At 34.6% G+C, this 15,910-nt stretch overlaps 1 protein-coding gene across 2 annotated transcripts in view; it reads right to left on the minus strand.

The window, feature by feature from the left end:
• The window catches only part of LOC129223414 (SUMO-activating enzyme subunit 1-like), a 71,319-nt gene extending 55,612 nt beyond the window's left edge, over positions 1 to 15,707 (minus strand). Inside the window, exons 1-3 of one of the 2 annotated variants that reach the window (XM_054858010.1) lie at positions 15,652 to 15,704; positions 15,484 to 15,574; positions 12,179 to 12,290 (exon numbers count right to left, since the gene is read on the minus strand). In XM_054858010.1, coding sequence (XP_054713985.1) covers positions 12,179 to 12,290; positions 15,484 to 15,572 — 201 coding nt within the window. In that variant the 5' untranslated portion in view covers positions 15,573 to 15,574; positions 15,652 to 15,704. Of the gene's footprint in view, positions 1 to 12,178; positions 12,291 to 15,483 lie in introns of both variants that reach the window. The other variant, XM_054858009.1, reaches the window with a different exon arrangement.
• Between the last annotated feature and the right edge of the window lie 203 nt (positions 15,708 to 15,910).

The raw sequence follows: 15,910 nt of genomic DNA on the forward strand, positions 1-15,910 counted from the left end.
AGAATTATAAGAAAGATTTAGAAAAAAGTTCCGTGATGGCCACAACATACTAGTTTTCTTTAGATGCCTACCTTTTGAAAAATGCAATCTTTTTACATCTGATATGAGAATCATATTTTATTCTTGTTTCAAGTTAACCTCGCTTTATTACGATACAAATAAATGAAAAGTCTCTTTATTTTTGTTGCAATGCTTATTTAAAGTATTTAAAGCGAAATTCCATTTTCTAGTATGAGTCAAAAATTAAAATGCTGAATCGATGGTGTAATTTTATTTTTTGCTGTGTCGAAATACAAAACATATAACATTTCTACAAAAATTTACCACAAAGTGAATGGTGAATAAATATTGATACTTGAGGTGTGCACATCTCCCAGAGAGCGATGTCGCCTGCCTGCCCCCCCCCCCCCCAATACAAGAAAGACACTCAATAATAATATTCTCAACAGAAAAGAGGAAAACACTCAACTTTAAGTTTCAGTAATGCAGTATTCGCGCCATTGAAATTCTGAAATTTCGTTTTTACAAAATTATTTGATTTTTCCCAAAAAAACGGACTTTGTGAAAAATCTTGGACAGAACTCTGCAGGTTAGGCTCGCTACAACTGTAGACAGCACATAGTGACTGTTTTACCACTATATGATTTAAAACTCAAAACTTAAGAAAAATCATAGAATCACACTACTTTTTATTTGTCTTAAGCTTTGCTCTTCCTCTTTTAATTCTTAATCTAGAACAATACAGTTCTATCTAACGTCTTTTTTCAAAAGTAGCTTTGATCCCAATAATGCTATTGAATAAAAATGAATATTACTTGAATATGAAACACAATACTTAAATATGAACAACATAGCAAAATTACATAACCTTAAATATCAAAATAAAAAAACTATATTAAAAAATTGGCACTTTCAACGTCTTGTCTGAATTAAAAGAATGCTTGTGATTCTGTCACAGCTCTGACAATGGGAAAGGATGATTTTGTTTTTATTTCCTCGGGGGAGGGGGGGGGGGGAACCAATATCATGTTGATAAATAACTCATTGTCTTTGGCCCTCAGCTCTGTTACAACTCCTCTAGAATGTACACCTCAAGATTCAGAAAATTTTCAAGTGGCGAATGGCAACTAGACTCAAAAAACTTGGTGGCCACCAGTTTTACCGGGTTTCGAAAACAGCGCTTCAGTACGAGAATGGGGGGGAGGGAGATTTCAATTTGTATTTTTTGAAACAAATATTATGAAATTGATGCTAAAGGAATGCTAACAAGAAATATAAATTATATTAATCATGGAAATATAAGAGTCATTGGGTGAAGGTTGGGAGCTCCTGAAATCAATGGTTCATTCCACACATTTTAAAGTTTCATAAGAAAAAAAATCATTAAACCAAAAATAAAGTAGTGTACACAGTACCATGGTCCCACAGTGAAAAAAAAAAGTATTTCCCATAAAAACAACAACAAATTCCTTTAAAATCTTTCTGTAAATCATTGCAAACGCCATGGCAGTAAAAATCAACATGCACTTTTCAGGTAGCTAGTTTAATGAAAAGAATTAACTGTAAGAAAATTAGCACGAAGGGAATAGAAAAAATATTAGATAAACATGTGATTTGGAATTTTTTTAATAATCGAGATTGCTTAAAAAAAGTACAAAGCAAAGTACAAACATATTGAGCAAAGTACAAAGCTATTTTTCAGTATAAATATGATTAACTTGTTGCATCGATGGGCATACCATATAATGCATTCTAACAAAAGTCAACATCCGTCGATCATAGGCCAATGTCAATAATCAGTTTTTTTTTTCCTTTTGCTTATAAAGGATGCTTGCATTAAAATTAAAATTTTTCATTTTTGTGCATTTGCTTTCAATAGACATTGAGATAAACATCTAATTATGTTTTTGTAAATTTTTGTCTACTTCCATCTCGCAAACGACCAAATATGGCGACTAAGTAAAAAATTTAAGAAATGAGTAAAGTTTTGAATTTATAGCATAAAAGTAGTTATAAATAATAATTAATGCTTAAAAAACTACAATTAAGACAAAATAGTCAGTTTTTAGCACATAAGCGTACATAGAATAAATCAATTAGAATTTTTAAAAAAATGTTCTGGAGACATAATTTCACATTTTTTCCAGAAAATAATTACGAATTACCATGAAAAAAGGGCACATTTTGCATTGTTATCAATAGTTTGCATTGCAATAAACATCCAATGCCATTTTCGGAAACTTAGGCACTTAAAAAGTCTTGTGTACTGCCATCTTGGGAATGACCAAATATGGTGGCTACGACAAAAATTAAGAAATAATTTTTTGAATTTGTAGCATGAAAACAATTTAAAAATAATAAATCTTCGTGAAACTACAATTCAGTTGAAAAGTTTTTAGCACATTTGCGTCCAAGGCAATGCGGATAAGATGAAGTTTTAAGAACAAAAATTTTCCTTTCTCAAGAAAATTACATATTTGAAATAAAATAAAAAAAAAACAAGTTGCAGCACATTTGCGTTGTTTTAATTAGTTTGCAGTCAAAGAAAACATCCAATTCTGCTTTGTTTTTGGAAACTTAGGCATTTAATGATCGTGTCTACTTCCATCTTATGAATGACCAAAAATGGCGACTGTTTCATTCGTAGCTGAAAAGACTTTTCGATTAAAAAACGATTTTCCCAATTGACCCTACCATCCGCAGGCTTGTGCTTTAGATGCAGGAAAATGTTCTTCTCCCGTTAAATTTGTGCATAATTCCTGTTCACCCTAGGAGTTTTTTTCTTTGGAACTATTGAGGGGCAAAAATGGCGTCCGTGGAAGTTTTTACTTTCTTCTATATCTAATATATAGAAGAAAGTATTGGATTCGTGCAAATTTTCGAATTTCGAATTTTGACGGATTCGAACGTTTTGAGGTGTGCTGAGTCCATTTCGACCATTTTTGGAAAATGTCTGTCTGTCTGTGTGTGTGTGTGTGTATGTGTGTGTATGTATGTGTGTCACGTCTGTGTGTGACCAGTTTTTTGTGGCCGCTCTACAACAAAAACTACCGCATGAAATCGAACGAAATTTAGTACACATATGTGCCCCTATGTGAACTTGTGCCCATTAGTTTTTGGCGCGAATTCCTCCAAGGGGGGTGGAGCAATGGGACGTTTTTCGAGTTACGCGTGCTTGCTATTCCTCAGGAAGTTACTGACGGAATCAAACAAAATTTGGTCCATATGTTGGTATTAACAGGAACAGGTGCTGATTCAATTTTGGTGTCAATAACTCAAACGGGGGTTGAGCTATAGAACGTTTTTTGTCGTCAATTGTGACTGCTGTATCTCAAGAAATAATGAACGGAATGAAAGAAAAATTTATCGGCAAGTAGCCCTTAGTGGGTATAAGAACTGATTTTATTTTTGTGTCACCAGCTAAAAAGGGGGTAGCGCAATCACCCGTTCTTTTTTTCCATTTTGAGTGCCCTATCTCAAGAAGTAATGCTACGTTCTGGTTGAAATTTGGAATATATGTGAATCCATATGTAAACAGGCTTTGGTTCTATTTTGACGCCGATCGCTCCAAGAGGTGTTGATTTTTTTTTTTTTTTTGCGAATAAAAATATTTTTATTAATGCAACAATAAGAAAGATAAATCTTAATAGATTGTAGTCTGCGTATTTCTCGTGATTTTAATTGTATGGAAATGATCGGAAATATTATCTCAATGATTTAAAATTTTTAACTGTTGCCATCTTATGTTTGTTAACAAATAAAATATTTGTAATTAATTCAAGCAAGGCTTTTAAAATAACTTTCAATTTTCGCTCTTTGCTTTGCTTTTGCAATAATTCAGACATTGGGATGGTAGTCAAGTTTTTGCATGTGTAATTTTGTTTTTGTTGGGAATATTGCTTCCTCGTCAAGCATGGGGAGGGATCAGAAAAAAAAGAAGAAAAATATAGAAGAAAGTTTCGTGATGGCCACAACATACTAGTTTTTTCTTGGGTCGCCTTTTTTATTTTATTGCCAGCACCATTTTGCCTCAAAACTTTTACATTTTTTTTTTCAGGAAACATCGATAAAAACGAAAATTTGAACTCAAGGTACAAAATTCCATGGGAAAAAATTGGAAAAAAAATTTTTTGTGGCAAAATTTGAAATTTCCCTGACAATTAAAGGTTTTCCCGGGGCGTACGAACCCTGTTTAATTTTCCTGTGTATTATCCGTGGGCGGCCTATAACGTGCAGGTTCTAAAATGGGCCTGAAGACAAAAAAAAAGCTTCGTATAATAGGAGGCGGTGTTTAATACGATGTAAAAGAATGATGTTTTAATTTAATATATACCATTTCAGCAGCTAAACTAAAAACGTGAAAAGGAAATTACTTTGAAGGCATAATCAAAATTAACCTGAAACATAATCTAAAATATGATTTCTTCTTGAAATCATGATTATAGAACGCTAATTACTTGAAAAACAAAGAGTCAAGAGAAAGGAGAAAACGCTCTAATATTGTGCAAATGGCTTCCTAATTCACTGTATTCTTGCTTATTTTTTATGGCCTGAATCGCGTAAGAGGAACATTCAAGCAACGTAAAATAACCAACATACAGGCAGGCAGTGAGAAAGAACATGCAAGCTTTGTAAAATAAACGACATTCAGTCGGAGTACGGTCTGTATCGGTGAATCCTTATTGTAATGATGCATCTGTGGAGTGGTGTGGAATTCTTTTCTTGGGATTAAAAAAAAAATAACCCCCCAAAAAAGTTGGTGAGTGTAGAAATTTTTTGGGAAAGTTGGTGAGTGTAGAAATTTTTTGGGATCGCCAATTTTGAAAACTGAGTCGCCACGTGGCGAGTGGCGACCGTAAATCTTGACCTTTACCAGAATGATGAGTGCAAAACAAAAAAGAAATCTAGACACTGTAATGAGTTATTCGGTATTTACTTATGAGTTTTTATTTTTCAAAATTTCGACATTATTTTGTAATGTCTGCACAATCTTGGTATCGTGGAACATTATATTTTCAAAATTTTGGTAACAGCATGGAAAATCTAGAGTAGCCGTGCCAGTCACCAACGGGAGACCATTTCATTTCAAATGGCTACCCAAAAAAGTCTTAGTCACCAAAAGTGGTGATCAGGTATTATTTTATTTGCAAAAATTCATCTTGTACACGCTACGATGTGTTGCTACAACAGGTCGTGTACTACGACAATGATGTTCAGTGCATCGGTCGACTAAATTTTGGCAACGTAATTCAGAGCTAACTCCCATAAGGCTTTTTTTTTGTGCTGAATGCAAATTTTTTTTTTTTTTTTAATTGTTACCAAGAATCAAAAGTGGCTATCATTTTTTGACTGTATTAAGCAATGGCTACTATTCAGAATTTCTAGTTTAGAGCTTTAGCCCTGAAAGTAATTTTTAATTAAAAAAATCTTATTCATAAAGATATTAATACAAAAACTTTAGTTTCTACCAATCAACAGTTTACTTATTATGTTTTCAGTATAAACAATTGAAATTTAATTCAGGTTTGAGATATTTTAAAAAAATTTTAGGTCTTTACCAATTGAACCCATATTGGACCACTGTCATATAAATAGGACACCTGAAATAAACAAGTATAAATCACAAGTAAATAGACCGATTTATATAAACTTTGTCATAGACTTTTTCTGACTTAGGTGTGTATAATATACAAGCAAAAGTTTGACGAATAAATTTAATTTAAATTGAGAAATAACGATCAAACTAAAACTTAATAAACATGTATTATTTTATTATAAATTAAAAATTATACATTCATTTTAAAAAGAAATTTATGGATTTATTTTTGAAGTAGAAGAACAGTGCTTTTGCTATAAATAATAAAATTCAAGAAAACAATTATATTTTATAGGTTTATTTAGCGAAATATTCGGGTGTCCTAAAAACAGGACAACAGTCCAATACCGACCCTCATTTTCTTCTGATTCACATTACCAACAAAAATAATCCTGAACCAAGCTGTATTTATACAATAACAAACCAAGGTCAAGTGGGTGGAGTTTTAAGGTGGAAGGGTGTCCAATTGATTGGCAGAAGCTTCCCCCTTCCCCCACTAGTTATTTTTTTGTATATACAAGATATGTAAAGATTTACATTCCTTGAAACGAGATCTTTTGTATGTGTACATCTCTTCTCTTTAGAGAAATCATTCTGAAATTTAGGATTCCTTTCAGAGCATAGTACCAATTGCTTTTTGGTTCGCTTTGCAGTGCATGGTGTTTCTCAGATGATATGTGAAATATTGAGATTTTTATAAAATGGTAAAAAAATTTCTGACAGTTGAGGAAGCTCTTGATTATATGAATTCTCTCTCTGATGACACTGATGAACCAGAAGTGATTACTATTCCTCCCGAACCCGATTTAGTTCGTGACGAAGAAGAAAGAGATGACTCTTTCACAAATTGTCATACACCAGCATTGAATGAAAAATCTGATGTACAAGATGCTGCTGGACTGTAGAAATTTCACATTTGTTTTTCACAGAAAAACAAATGTGATGTGCCTATTTTTGAAATGAAGGATGTGAAGTGGAAAAAATGTGAACCAAAATTCGATCTCAGCTCTAAATCTATTCCTTTTCAAAAACACCAAAATATAACAGATATTGTTTCTGGTAAAAGTCCTATTGAACATTTTCATATGATGGCTGAAGACATGATATCACACACCGTTAGAGAGACGAACTAATATGCTTCCCAAAAGAATTATCATTTTTTCAGTATCTCTGAGAGTGAATTCAAGCTGTTCCTAGGTGTTATGTTTTATAGCGGTTATCACATTTTACCTCGTGAAAAAATGTATTGGGAAAATTTTCCCGATATAGGCACAACATTAGTTAGTAATGCTATATCAAGAAAAAATACAGTGACATCAAACATTATCTTCATTTCAATGACAATTCCACAATCGACAAACAAGATCATTATTACGAAATTCGACCATTGTTTGAAAAACTTAATGTTGCTTTGCAGCAGTTTGGAGTTTTTTTCAGAGAATCTAACAATTGATGAAAGAATGGTGGTTTTTTTTTTTTTTTGGTAAACATGGCTGTAAGATGTTCATGAAAAACAAGCCAATAAAATTCGGATATAAATTATGGATGCTGGCATCTTAACATGGATACCCAATCTTTCCCTACAAAGGAACTCATGAAAAATGTAACGAACCACTTTCTCAACGCGTTGTTGAAAATTTACTATTGTGAAAAATCCTACATTTTATAAGGTATACATGGATAACTTTTTTACCTCCAATGGTTTACTTATTCGCTTGAAGCAAAGGGAATTTTGTGCAACTGGGACTGTAAGAGTCAATAGGATGGCAAAATGTCCATTGAAGTCTGAAAGATTTGTCTAAGACAGAAAGAGGTACTTCCAACACAGCATTTGACGCTGCCAACAAAATTGCTGATGTATGCTGGAATGATAATCGGGTCGTTTCTTTTATGAGCAATTTTGAAGATACAAAAGTAAAAAACAAAGTAGAACGCGGGGTCAAGGGAGGCAAAAAAGAAGTCAATGTGCCATATTGTGTCACCACCATAGACTAATAATAAGAATACACCAAGCTATGGCAACCCTTTTGCTGCTCATAAACCAAACCATGTGACTGGTGGATATCCTAGCAACGGCAGGCGTTGATCGTAGCCGACGATCAACGCCCGTGAGAAATAAAATAAATAGAATTGATGGAACACGGTAGAATGATCTTTCATGGAGTCCGATTTGTTAATTTGTTATTCTAAGTTGTAGATATTTTGTTAATGTAGTGAGTTTTTTGTTTATATAGTAAGCAGTTAAAGATGCAAGGGCCCAAAAAGAATCGCAAATGGTAAGATTTTTACCTACAATTTCAATTTAAGATACTGATTAGTACATTCTCCCCGATGGTGTTTCTGCCTTGAAGGGGAGGTGGAGCTTGCGTGCACTGATGACCCGGAAAGCTATGCCGGCGGTAGCTTTGCTACTGGTAGGGTCTCCCAAGCCGGACAGGTCGAAGAGTAGGTGCCAGACTAAAAGGAACACCCTCGTCCTCCAGGTTGGGGGTAGGGCGCAAGGCCAACAACCTCACCCCGGAAAACATATCTTGTTCAGAAATCTCAAGAAGCTAAATCCGGACGGAATCGACGAAGACGACATGGAATGAATATGGATTTGAAAATTGGGACATGGAACTTACGTACCCTATATAGGGGTGGAGCACTGAAGAACCTAATAGAAGTGTTTACTTCTTATAATATTGATCATTTGGCAGTGCAGGAGATAAGATGGTTAGGACATGGTATTCTGGAAAAGAGGAATTATAGCTTTTATTACAGCTGTCATGACTCGCAACATCAGTTTGGCACGGGTTTTGTTGTGTCCAAAAAGTTAAGAGAGAGAGTAGTGGACTTGTTGCCGGTGAATGAACGAATATGTAAATTAAGATTGAGGGGTAAGCTACACAATATTAGTATTATTTGTGTACATGCACCTACGGAGGAAAAACCTGAAGTTGAGAAGGATAGTTTTTATGACAGGCTGGAAAACGTCTTCTCTGGATGTCACTCAAATGACATTAAAATAGTGGTTGGAGATTTTAATGCCAAGGTTGGGAAAGATCATAGCTTGAAGGAGTTTATAGGAAATAATAGCCTTCATGATGATTTCAACGATAATGGCACAAGACTGGCAGATTTTGCTTCTGCAAATGATCAAGTTGTTGGAGGAACTATATTTCCTCATAAAAATGCGCAAAGGCATACTTGGAGGTCTCCGGATGGCCTGACATTTAATCAGATAGATCATATTTTGATTGACAAAAGACATCGAAGTAGTCTAATTGATGTGCGCAGTTATAGAGGGGCAAATGTGGACTCTTACCATTTTTTGGTGCTGTCTAAAGTGAGAGCTAAGATTAGCAGATTATTCACAAGGAGGGAGCGCAAGGGGGTTAAGAAATTAGATTACAATGAATTAAAGAAACCTGAAACCCTAAAGAGATATAGGAATTGTTTAAAGAAAAGTTTTACCAGTAGAGACTATGTAGAAAATGAAAGACACCAGTGGAAGGATGTCGTCACGGTGATTAACAATGCAGCGAATGTGACCATACCAGAGCTTAAGAAAAATAAAAGGGAAAATGACTGGTATGATGAGGAGTGTGAAGAACTGACTAATAGAAAAAACCAAGCTTACAGGGTTATGATTGGAAGACACTCTACTAGAAATTCAACTGAATTATATAAGGAGTTGAGAAGGGAAGAAAAAAGGATGCATAAGAAAAAGAAAAGAATCTTTATGGAAAACAAATACAAAGATATAGAAAATATGAAGACCCAGAGAGAAGCACGAAAATTTTATCAATTGGTTAATGATATTAGGAAAGATTTTAACTCTAGAACTACAACTATCAGAAAGAGAAATGGTGAATTGACTTGTAATAACACAGAAACAATGATTAGATGGAGAGAGCATTTTAAAGAGGTGCTGTTTGGTAATGACAGCCCGGTTGATGAAACTGTTACTTTTGAAGTACCTAGTACCCTTAGACAAACACAAGATATGCCTGTACCTACCTTAAGGGAATTGGAGTATACCTTAAAAAATCTTACTAGAAACAGGGCCCCTGGCCCAGATGGCATTAAAGCCGAGCTACTTATTGTCAATGCACCGGAGTTGAACAATGAGCTTTTAAAGATCATTAGTGATGTGTGGAACCAGGAACAGATGCCCATTGTGGGAAGAGGGTTCAATTTTCACCATCCACAAAAAAGGAGACAGGTTGGACTGTCGCAACTACCGTGGTATCACACTTCTGAATGTGGTTTTTAAGATTTTTTCAAACATCCTATTTCGTAGACTTCTTCCGTATGTTTCAAAAGTTGTAGGAAACTATCAATGTAGCTTCCTGGAGGGGAAGTCTACCATAGACCAAATTCACTCTATAAGACAAATCCTAGAAAATACCAAGGAGTACGGAATTGATACCTACCATCTGTTCATTGACTTCAAGGCAGCATATGATTGTATCAACACGAATAAATTGTTCAAGGCGATGTACGAATTCGGAATCCCTCCTAAGCTTATCAATCTTGTCAAAATGACTTTGCGAAGCGTAAAATGCAGAATTAAGACCATGTCCGAAGTATCGGAGGTCTTCTATACAGAGAGAGGCCTCAGACAAGGAGACTCTCTGTCTTGCATTTTGTTCAATTTAGCCCTTGAAAAGGTTATACGAGACTCGGGTATCAACACTAGAGGCACAATCCTGCAGAGAACTATACAGATATTGGCATACGCGGACGATATCGACATCGTTGGGCGAAGAAAACAGGATGTGATCGAGGCATTTGTTGCCCTTGAGAGCGCTGCCAAGGAATTGGGCTTGACTGTAAACGAGGAAAAAACTAAGTTTTTGGTTGCGAGCACTAGAATACAAGATGTGCAGCCGCTTAATATTGGAAACTATACTTTTGAAGGAGTCACCCAGTTTAAATACTTGGGTGCACTTATTACCAGTAAGAATGAGTTTAAAGTTGAAATCGGAAATCGAATTTTGATGGCAAATAGATGCTACTTTGGCTTAAAGAGCCAATTAAAATCTAAGCTCCTTTCCATTAATACAAAAATAAACCTATACAAAACCCTCATAAGACCGATCATTTTATACGGTAGTCAGACATGGGCAATTAATAAAACAGAGGAAAATAGACTTCTCATTTTTGAAAGAAAGATCCTTCGGGCAATTTTCGGAGCACTAAAAGAAAATGACACTTGGAGAAGTTTATATAACTTTGAAATATACCGTAAATACCGACAACCCAACATCTTAAGAGTAATTAAAGCCAATAGAATCAGATGGCTGGGGCATATATTTAGGCGTGAAGATCTGGACCCGGTTAAAAAGCTAACTTTTTCAAGGATTGAGGGTACAAGGAGAAGGGGAAGACCAGCAACAAGGTGGCTGGATAGTGTTGAGAGGACCTTAAAATTTTGGGAGTGAACAGGTGGAGAAACCTGGCAACGTGTTGTACCGCCTGGAGGAAGCAGACGGAGAATGCCTTGGCCTGCACCAGGCTGTTGTGCTGATGAAGAAGAAGATTAGTACATTTTTGCCTTAACGCAAAACGTTTACGCCATTACGTTCACGCCAACGCTGACGTAGCAGTTTCAAATGAAATAAAAGTTACTGAAAACTGTGATCAAAAACTAATTACTAATGTCAAAATAATGCATAACTAAAAGAAAAACAGTTCAATCTCTGCACCTGGAAAAAAATTATAATGAAAACACATTACGTCTTAAAATACATGTCAAGTGCCAAACTATAGATAATGTTGCCATCTAGCGCCATCTTGGCGAAAACATGCTGCCAATGTTTTCGCCAAGCCTCTCACCAGTCACATGATGTATCCATGAACCAATTTTTTCATCAGCAAGTCTGGGAAAGCTTGGTCTACTCTTATTATTAGTCTATGGTCACCACCTATAACCAAATATAAAAATGGAGGAGACATTTTTGATAGTCATGCTGAAGTTTATTTTGCTTCAATCCAAGGAAAAAAGTGGTATTGGTCACTTTTCTTGAACTGCTTTGAAACAGCTCTTGCTGCAGTCTGGAAGCTTTCTAAATTATTTTGTCTGCGTGAAGCATAAGATATATTAACCTTCCGAAGATCAGTAACTATCAGTTACTTAGGTGAATCAATTCCAAGGAATAAAAAAAGACAGCGCAGTTTCTTACAAAATAACAAAGAACTCCTTCATCTCAACAATGAGCATATACTGGTAAAACATACCGATGGTCGCCAAAGAAGATGCCATTTGAAAAATTGCAAGAGAAAACCAACAACTATATGCCAAAAATGCAATGATGGACTTTGTATAGTATGTTTTCCAAAGTTTCATCTGTATTTTTTTCCTCAGAAGGTAAGATAAAAATTTGAGATTTTTGTAGTGCTTTGGACCGTTGTCCTATTTATAGGACAGCTTGTATTTTTTAAAATATAAAAGATATTTTTAAAAAAATTTTGTTTTATAAGTCTAAACACATCCTAGTAATAACGTAGTTACAATTTTTAAAAAAATTGATGTTGCGTTCTATGAGTGGTCCAATATGGGTTAAGGTTGATGTAACGAAAAGAAGTACCACTTACAGGCTCATTGTCCATGATGACAATTCTTTTTACTCCACTGAGTGTCAAATTCTTTACCACTTCTGCTCCAAGTCCATTCAGTCCAAGAACGAGAATTTTGCCATCTCGAATGCTTCAGAAATAAAGAAAACTAATCAACACAAAAAGATTAAATGATTTAAAATAAATTTTAAACTAATTTCATAAAGAAATTCAGAAACTTTAAAAATAATCCTTACCAACTGTAAGACTTTCATGACTAATTGTTCTTTTTGGAGAAGAATTTTTAGGTACACAGCATTTGGGAATGACACACACCCAAAACTGGAAAATGTATCGTTTTAATGAAAGAGAATCGCTATCGCTTTTGTCTCTTTGAAAATGCTTTTCAAAACCAAACTAACGTAGGTCAAAAAATTTGCAATTTTCCGTTTTTTGTGCATTATATGTAAAATCCTAGTTCGCATCGAGCTATGTGAACGTTATTCTATGAAAAAAAAAGAGCTAAAATGCACCAGACAAACATTTTCCATCTCTTCTGTAGAGTAGTGATTATGTGACTTTAGTATGGCTCTGAGGCACAGAAAAGAGAAAAACTTTCTAATTCTTATTTTCTAGCTCCCTCACAGAAAATATTCTAAGGGTGCTTCATAAGTGCTGGTTATAATGCTAACAGTAAGACAAAATTTTTGAACTGTACCAGTACCATTTTTTGATGACAGCCACTTAGTATCCAAACTGCAAGATGGTACTTTTGCATTGTATGCCAGCCAGTTACTGGCCTGCTTCCGGTTTAAATTCAAATGGCTTGGTCTGCAGAATGCAGATGGTGCTCTAAATATTACCTTAACTTGGTGGTGTGTGAGATCGATTTACAGAAAACTTTACCAACAACTGTGGGCTCAAAACCTTTTCTGCATTGAAAATAATTTATGTCTAATCCCGAAATATGTATATGGAAGAACTGCGATGCACCTTGGAAGCTGGAAAGGCCTGTATTGCTTTTCTTCCAAGATGTTTTGAGTTTCTGATGCATCTTAGCTAAAATAACTTAACAAGAAATGAATTTGTAATATCATAGAATGGTGTTTCAAGTCAAAATTAATTTCTCTGCCAAAGAAGAATTGCTTTTGTTCTGAAGGTCAGCTGTCTCAAATGTTTTGCGTTTGGAATTCCAATATATAGGAATACATTGATAACTTTACTGAAGCCATAAAAAAGATCCTTTTCAATTCAATTAAATTTCCAAATATTTTGCAATACATTGGATCCCTGATCTATTCTTTTTCACTGGATACATGGAAAAACACGATAAATATCTTTTAAATGCAAGAAAATTTTGGGGAAATATTTTGATAAAATGCCTGTCACGGCTAGAAAAATCTTTAAAATTTTATTTGCCCTGCCGAGCATGTTTGTGTAAAAAATACATGCCCGAATAAAAATTTTGCATGTTCAGTTTTTTTTATTGTATTAACAAAAATATTTGAATTTGTCGTATAGCATTAATCAGACAAAAAATTCAACAGCTTTATATCTAAAACAAGAATCATTTCAATATAAAACAGAAATAGAAGTTTAAATATACTACATAATAAGTCGCCATTAAAATTACCAATACTCAATAAAAAAAAAACATAATTACATGCCCAGCCGGGCATGTAAGGGTAAAAGATTCACGCCCAATCAGAATTTTTATATGCCCCGGGCATGTAGGGCAATATAATTTTAGAGCCTTGCTACAGTAATAGACAAAGTGATACAACACACTATTCAGAAGAATAAATCACAGTGCCAATTGGTTGCTCTTTTAGTTTTTATCTTAAAATATTTTAGGTTGGAAAACAATGCAGCATTGATGCCACTAACTACTTTTCATCATTTTTTTTTTAATGAAAAACAATTATTAAACTATAAAAATAACAAATCAAAGTTTAGGAGACAAAGTGTATTTATTTGAAAAAAAAAAAAAATCTGTGTAGGAGTAGTTTAAATGAAAAATAAGTTTCTACATACAAAAGTTTAAAGTTTTAAATGGCATAATTTCACATAAAATATGAAAAATGTTTTTCCGGGTTTATGACTAAAAGATATTTTCAACAATGAATGTAGAACTTTGTTTAAAAACATTTACATGCAAATTTTGTTATGTTATAATTTGTGCAAAGGATCTTTGAAATTAAACAATAATGCCTGAAAAGGATGGATATGAGAAAGATAGATTAGCCTGGAGCAAAGGAGAGTCAGAGGGGACATGATTCAGTTATTTAAATTTATCAAAATGAAAGATGTAAATGGATTAAATTTTTGCGGGGAAAGCAGGACAAGGGGTCATTTTAAGCTATTTAAATCTCAGGCTAACTTGGAAATTAGGAAAAACTACTACTTTAGCAGGGTCGTGGGCACTTGGAATAGTGGTCTCGCGCCCACTTTTTTCCTTTTCATTTTTGAAACAAACTAGTTTTAATCTGAATAAAATATGACAACGTATATAAAGTACAAATTCAACAAATGGGGCATTTATAGTGTTTCCTGCCAGTGCAAATTGGCCTACATTGGGCAGACTCGACGATCCCTCAAATTCCGGATAAAAGAACACGAAAACTACGTCAAAAAACAGGATCTCAAACGCTCCTCTATTGCTCAACATTGTTGGTCTTGTGGCCATAATTTTATTTTTTCTTCCGCCAAAGTTATTCACGAGTGTTCGTCCATTCATGATTTAGATTTTTGGGAGTCATATTACATATGGAAAAATGCTAATTTAATCGTCAATGATTTGTCTAGCACTCCCCCTTTTCCTAATGTTTGGAAGTCTGTTATTTGATTTATTTTTTGTCCGTGACGTTTTCTCCTGATTGCAACTGTCCTCTGTAGTTCTGACGTAACCTTGACGTCATCGTTTCCAGGTACTGCTCTCATATCTTTTACAACTCGTCTCTCATTCCAATGTTCGCCTCGACTGTGTTTTAGTCGGGTTGAACCTGTCTTCGTTTTTAATTGCACTGATGATGGCACTTGTATTTTAGAGTGCCGAAACAGCTGTTTGCTGGTTTTTTAACCTTTTTTCATTTTGAATTTGTACTTTATATACGTTGTCATATTTTATTCACTATGCAGTACAAAGTTTTCGACTACTTTTTATGTAGTTTTAATCTGACTTAACAAAATGATTTTAATAACAATTCTATTTTGAGATTTCAAGGATGGAACTAGTCTCGTTCACTTTTTTAAGTTCTTAAAATGGGGAAGATAACTCAAAATTTTCTTCGAAAGTTAAGTAAGGGTAGTAACAACAAATATCCACACTATTAAGAACATCTTACCGTTTTTGACACTCTAATCCCCATAAACGGATTTGACGATCATATAAGGCAGCTTCATCTTCAGAGATAGTATCAGTTTGGGCAGACATACCTGCAGAATCCAAATTTCTCTTTACTCCCATTCAAAAACGCATTTAAATGTTTTAACAATTATTGAAATTTATTTACCGGCGTATATTCCATACAATGCCGCGAACCGCGAATAAATTAAAAAGCAAGAAATAGAAAAGAAAGCAACAGAATGCTGTGTTGCCAACTAAATGTTTATTACCGTTAAAAAAAATTCAGAGGCCGTGGTAGCCTGATCGGTAAGGCATTGGACTCGGGACCGGAGGGCCTCGGGTTCGATCCTCGCTGGTCGAAGACCCACCGTCGTCATTAATGGGGACTGGGCGACGTTAAATATGCTCATGGTCTCAATGTCCTC

The sequence above is a fragment of the Uloborus diversus genome, chromosome 5 (genome assembly GCF_026930045.1).
Source record: "Uloborus diversus isolate 005 chromosome 5, Udiv.v.3.1, whole genome shotgun sequence".
Classification (NCBI taxonomy): Eukaryota; Metazoa; Arthropoda; class Arachnida; order Araneae; family Uloboridae; genus Uloborus; species Uloborus diversus.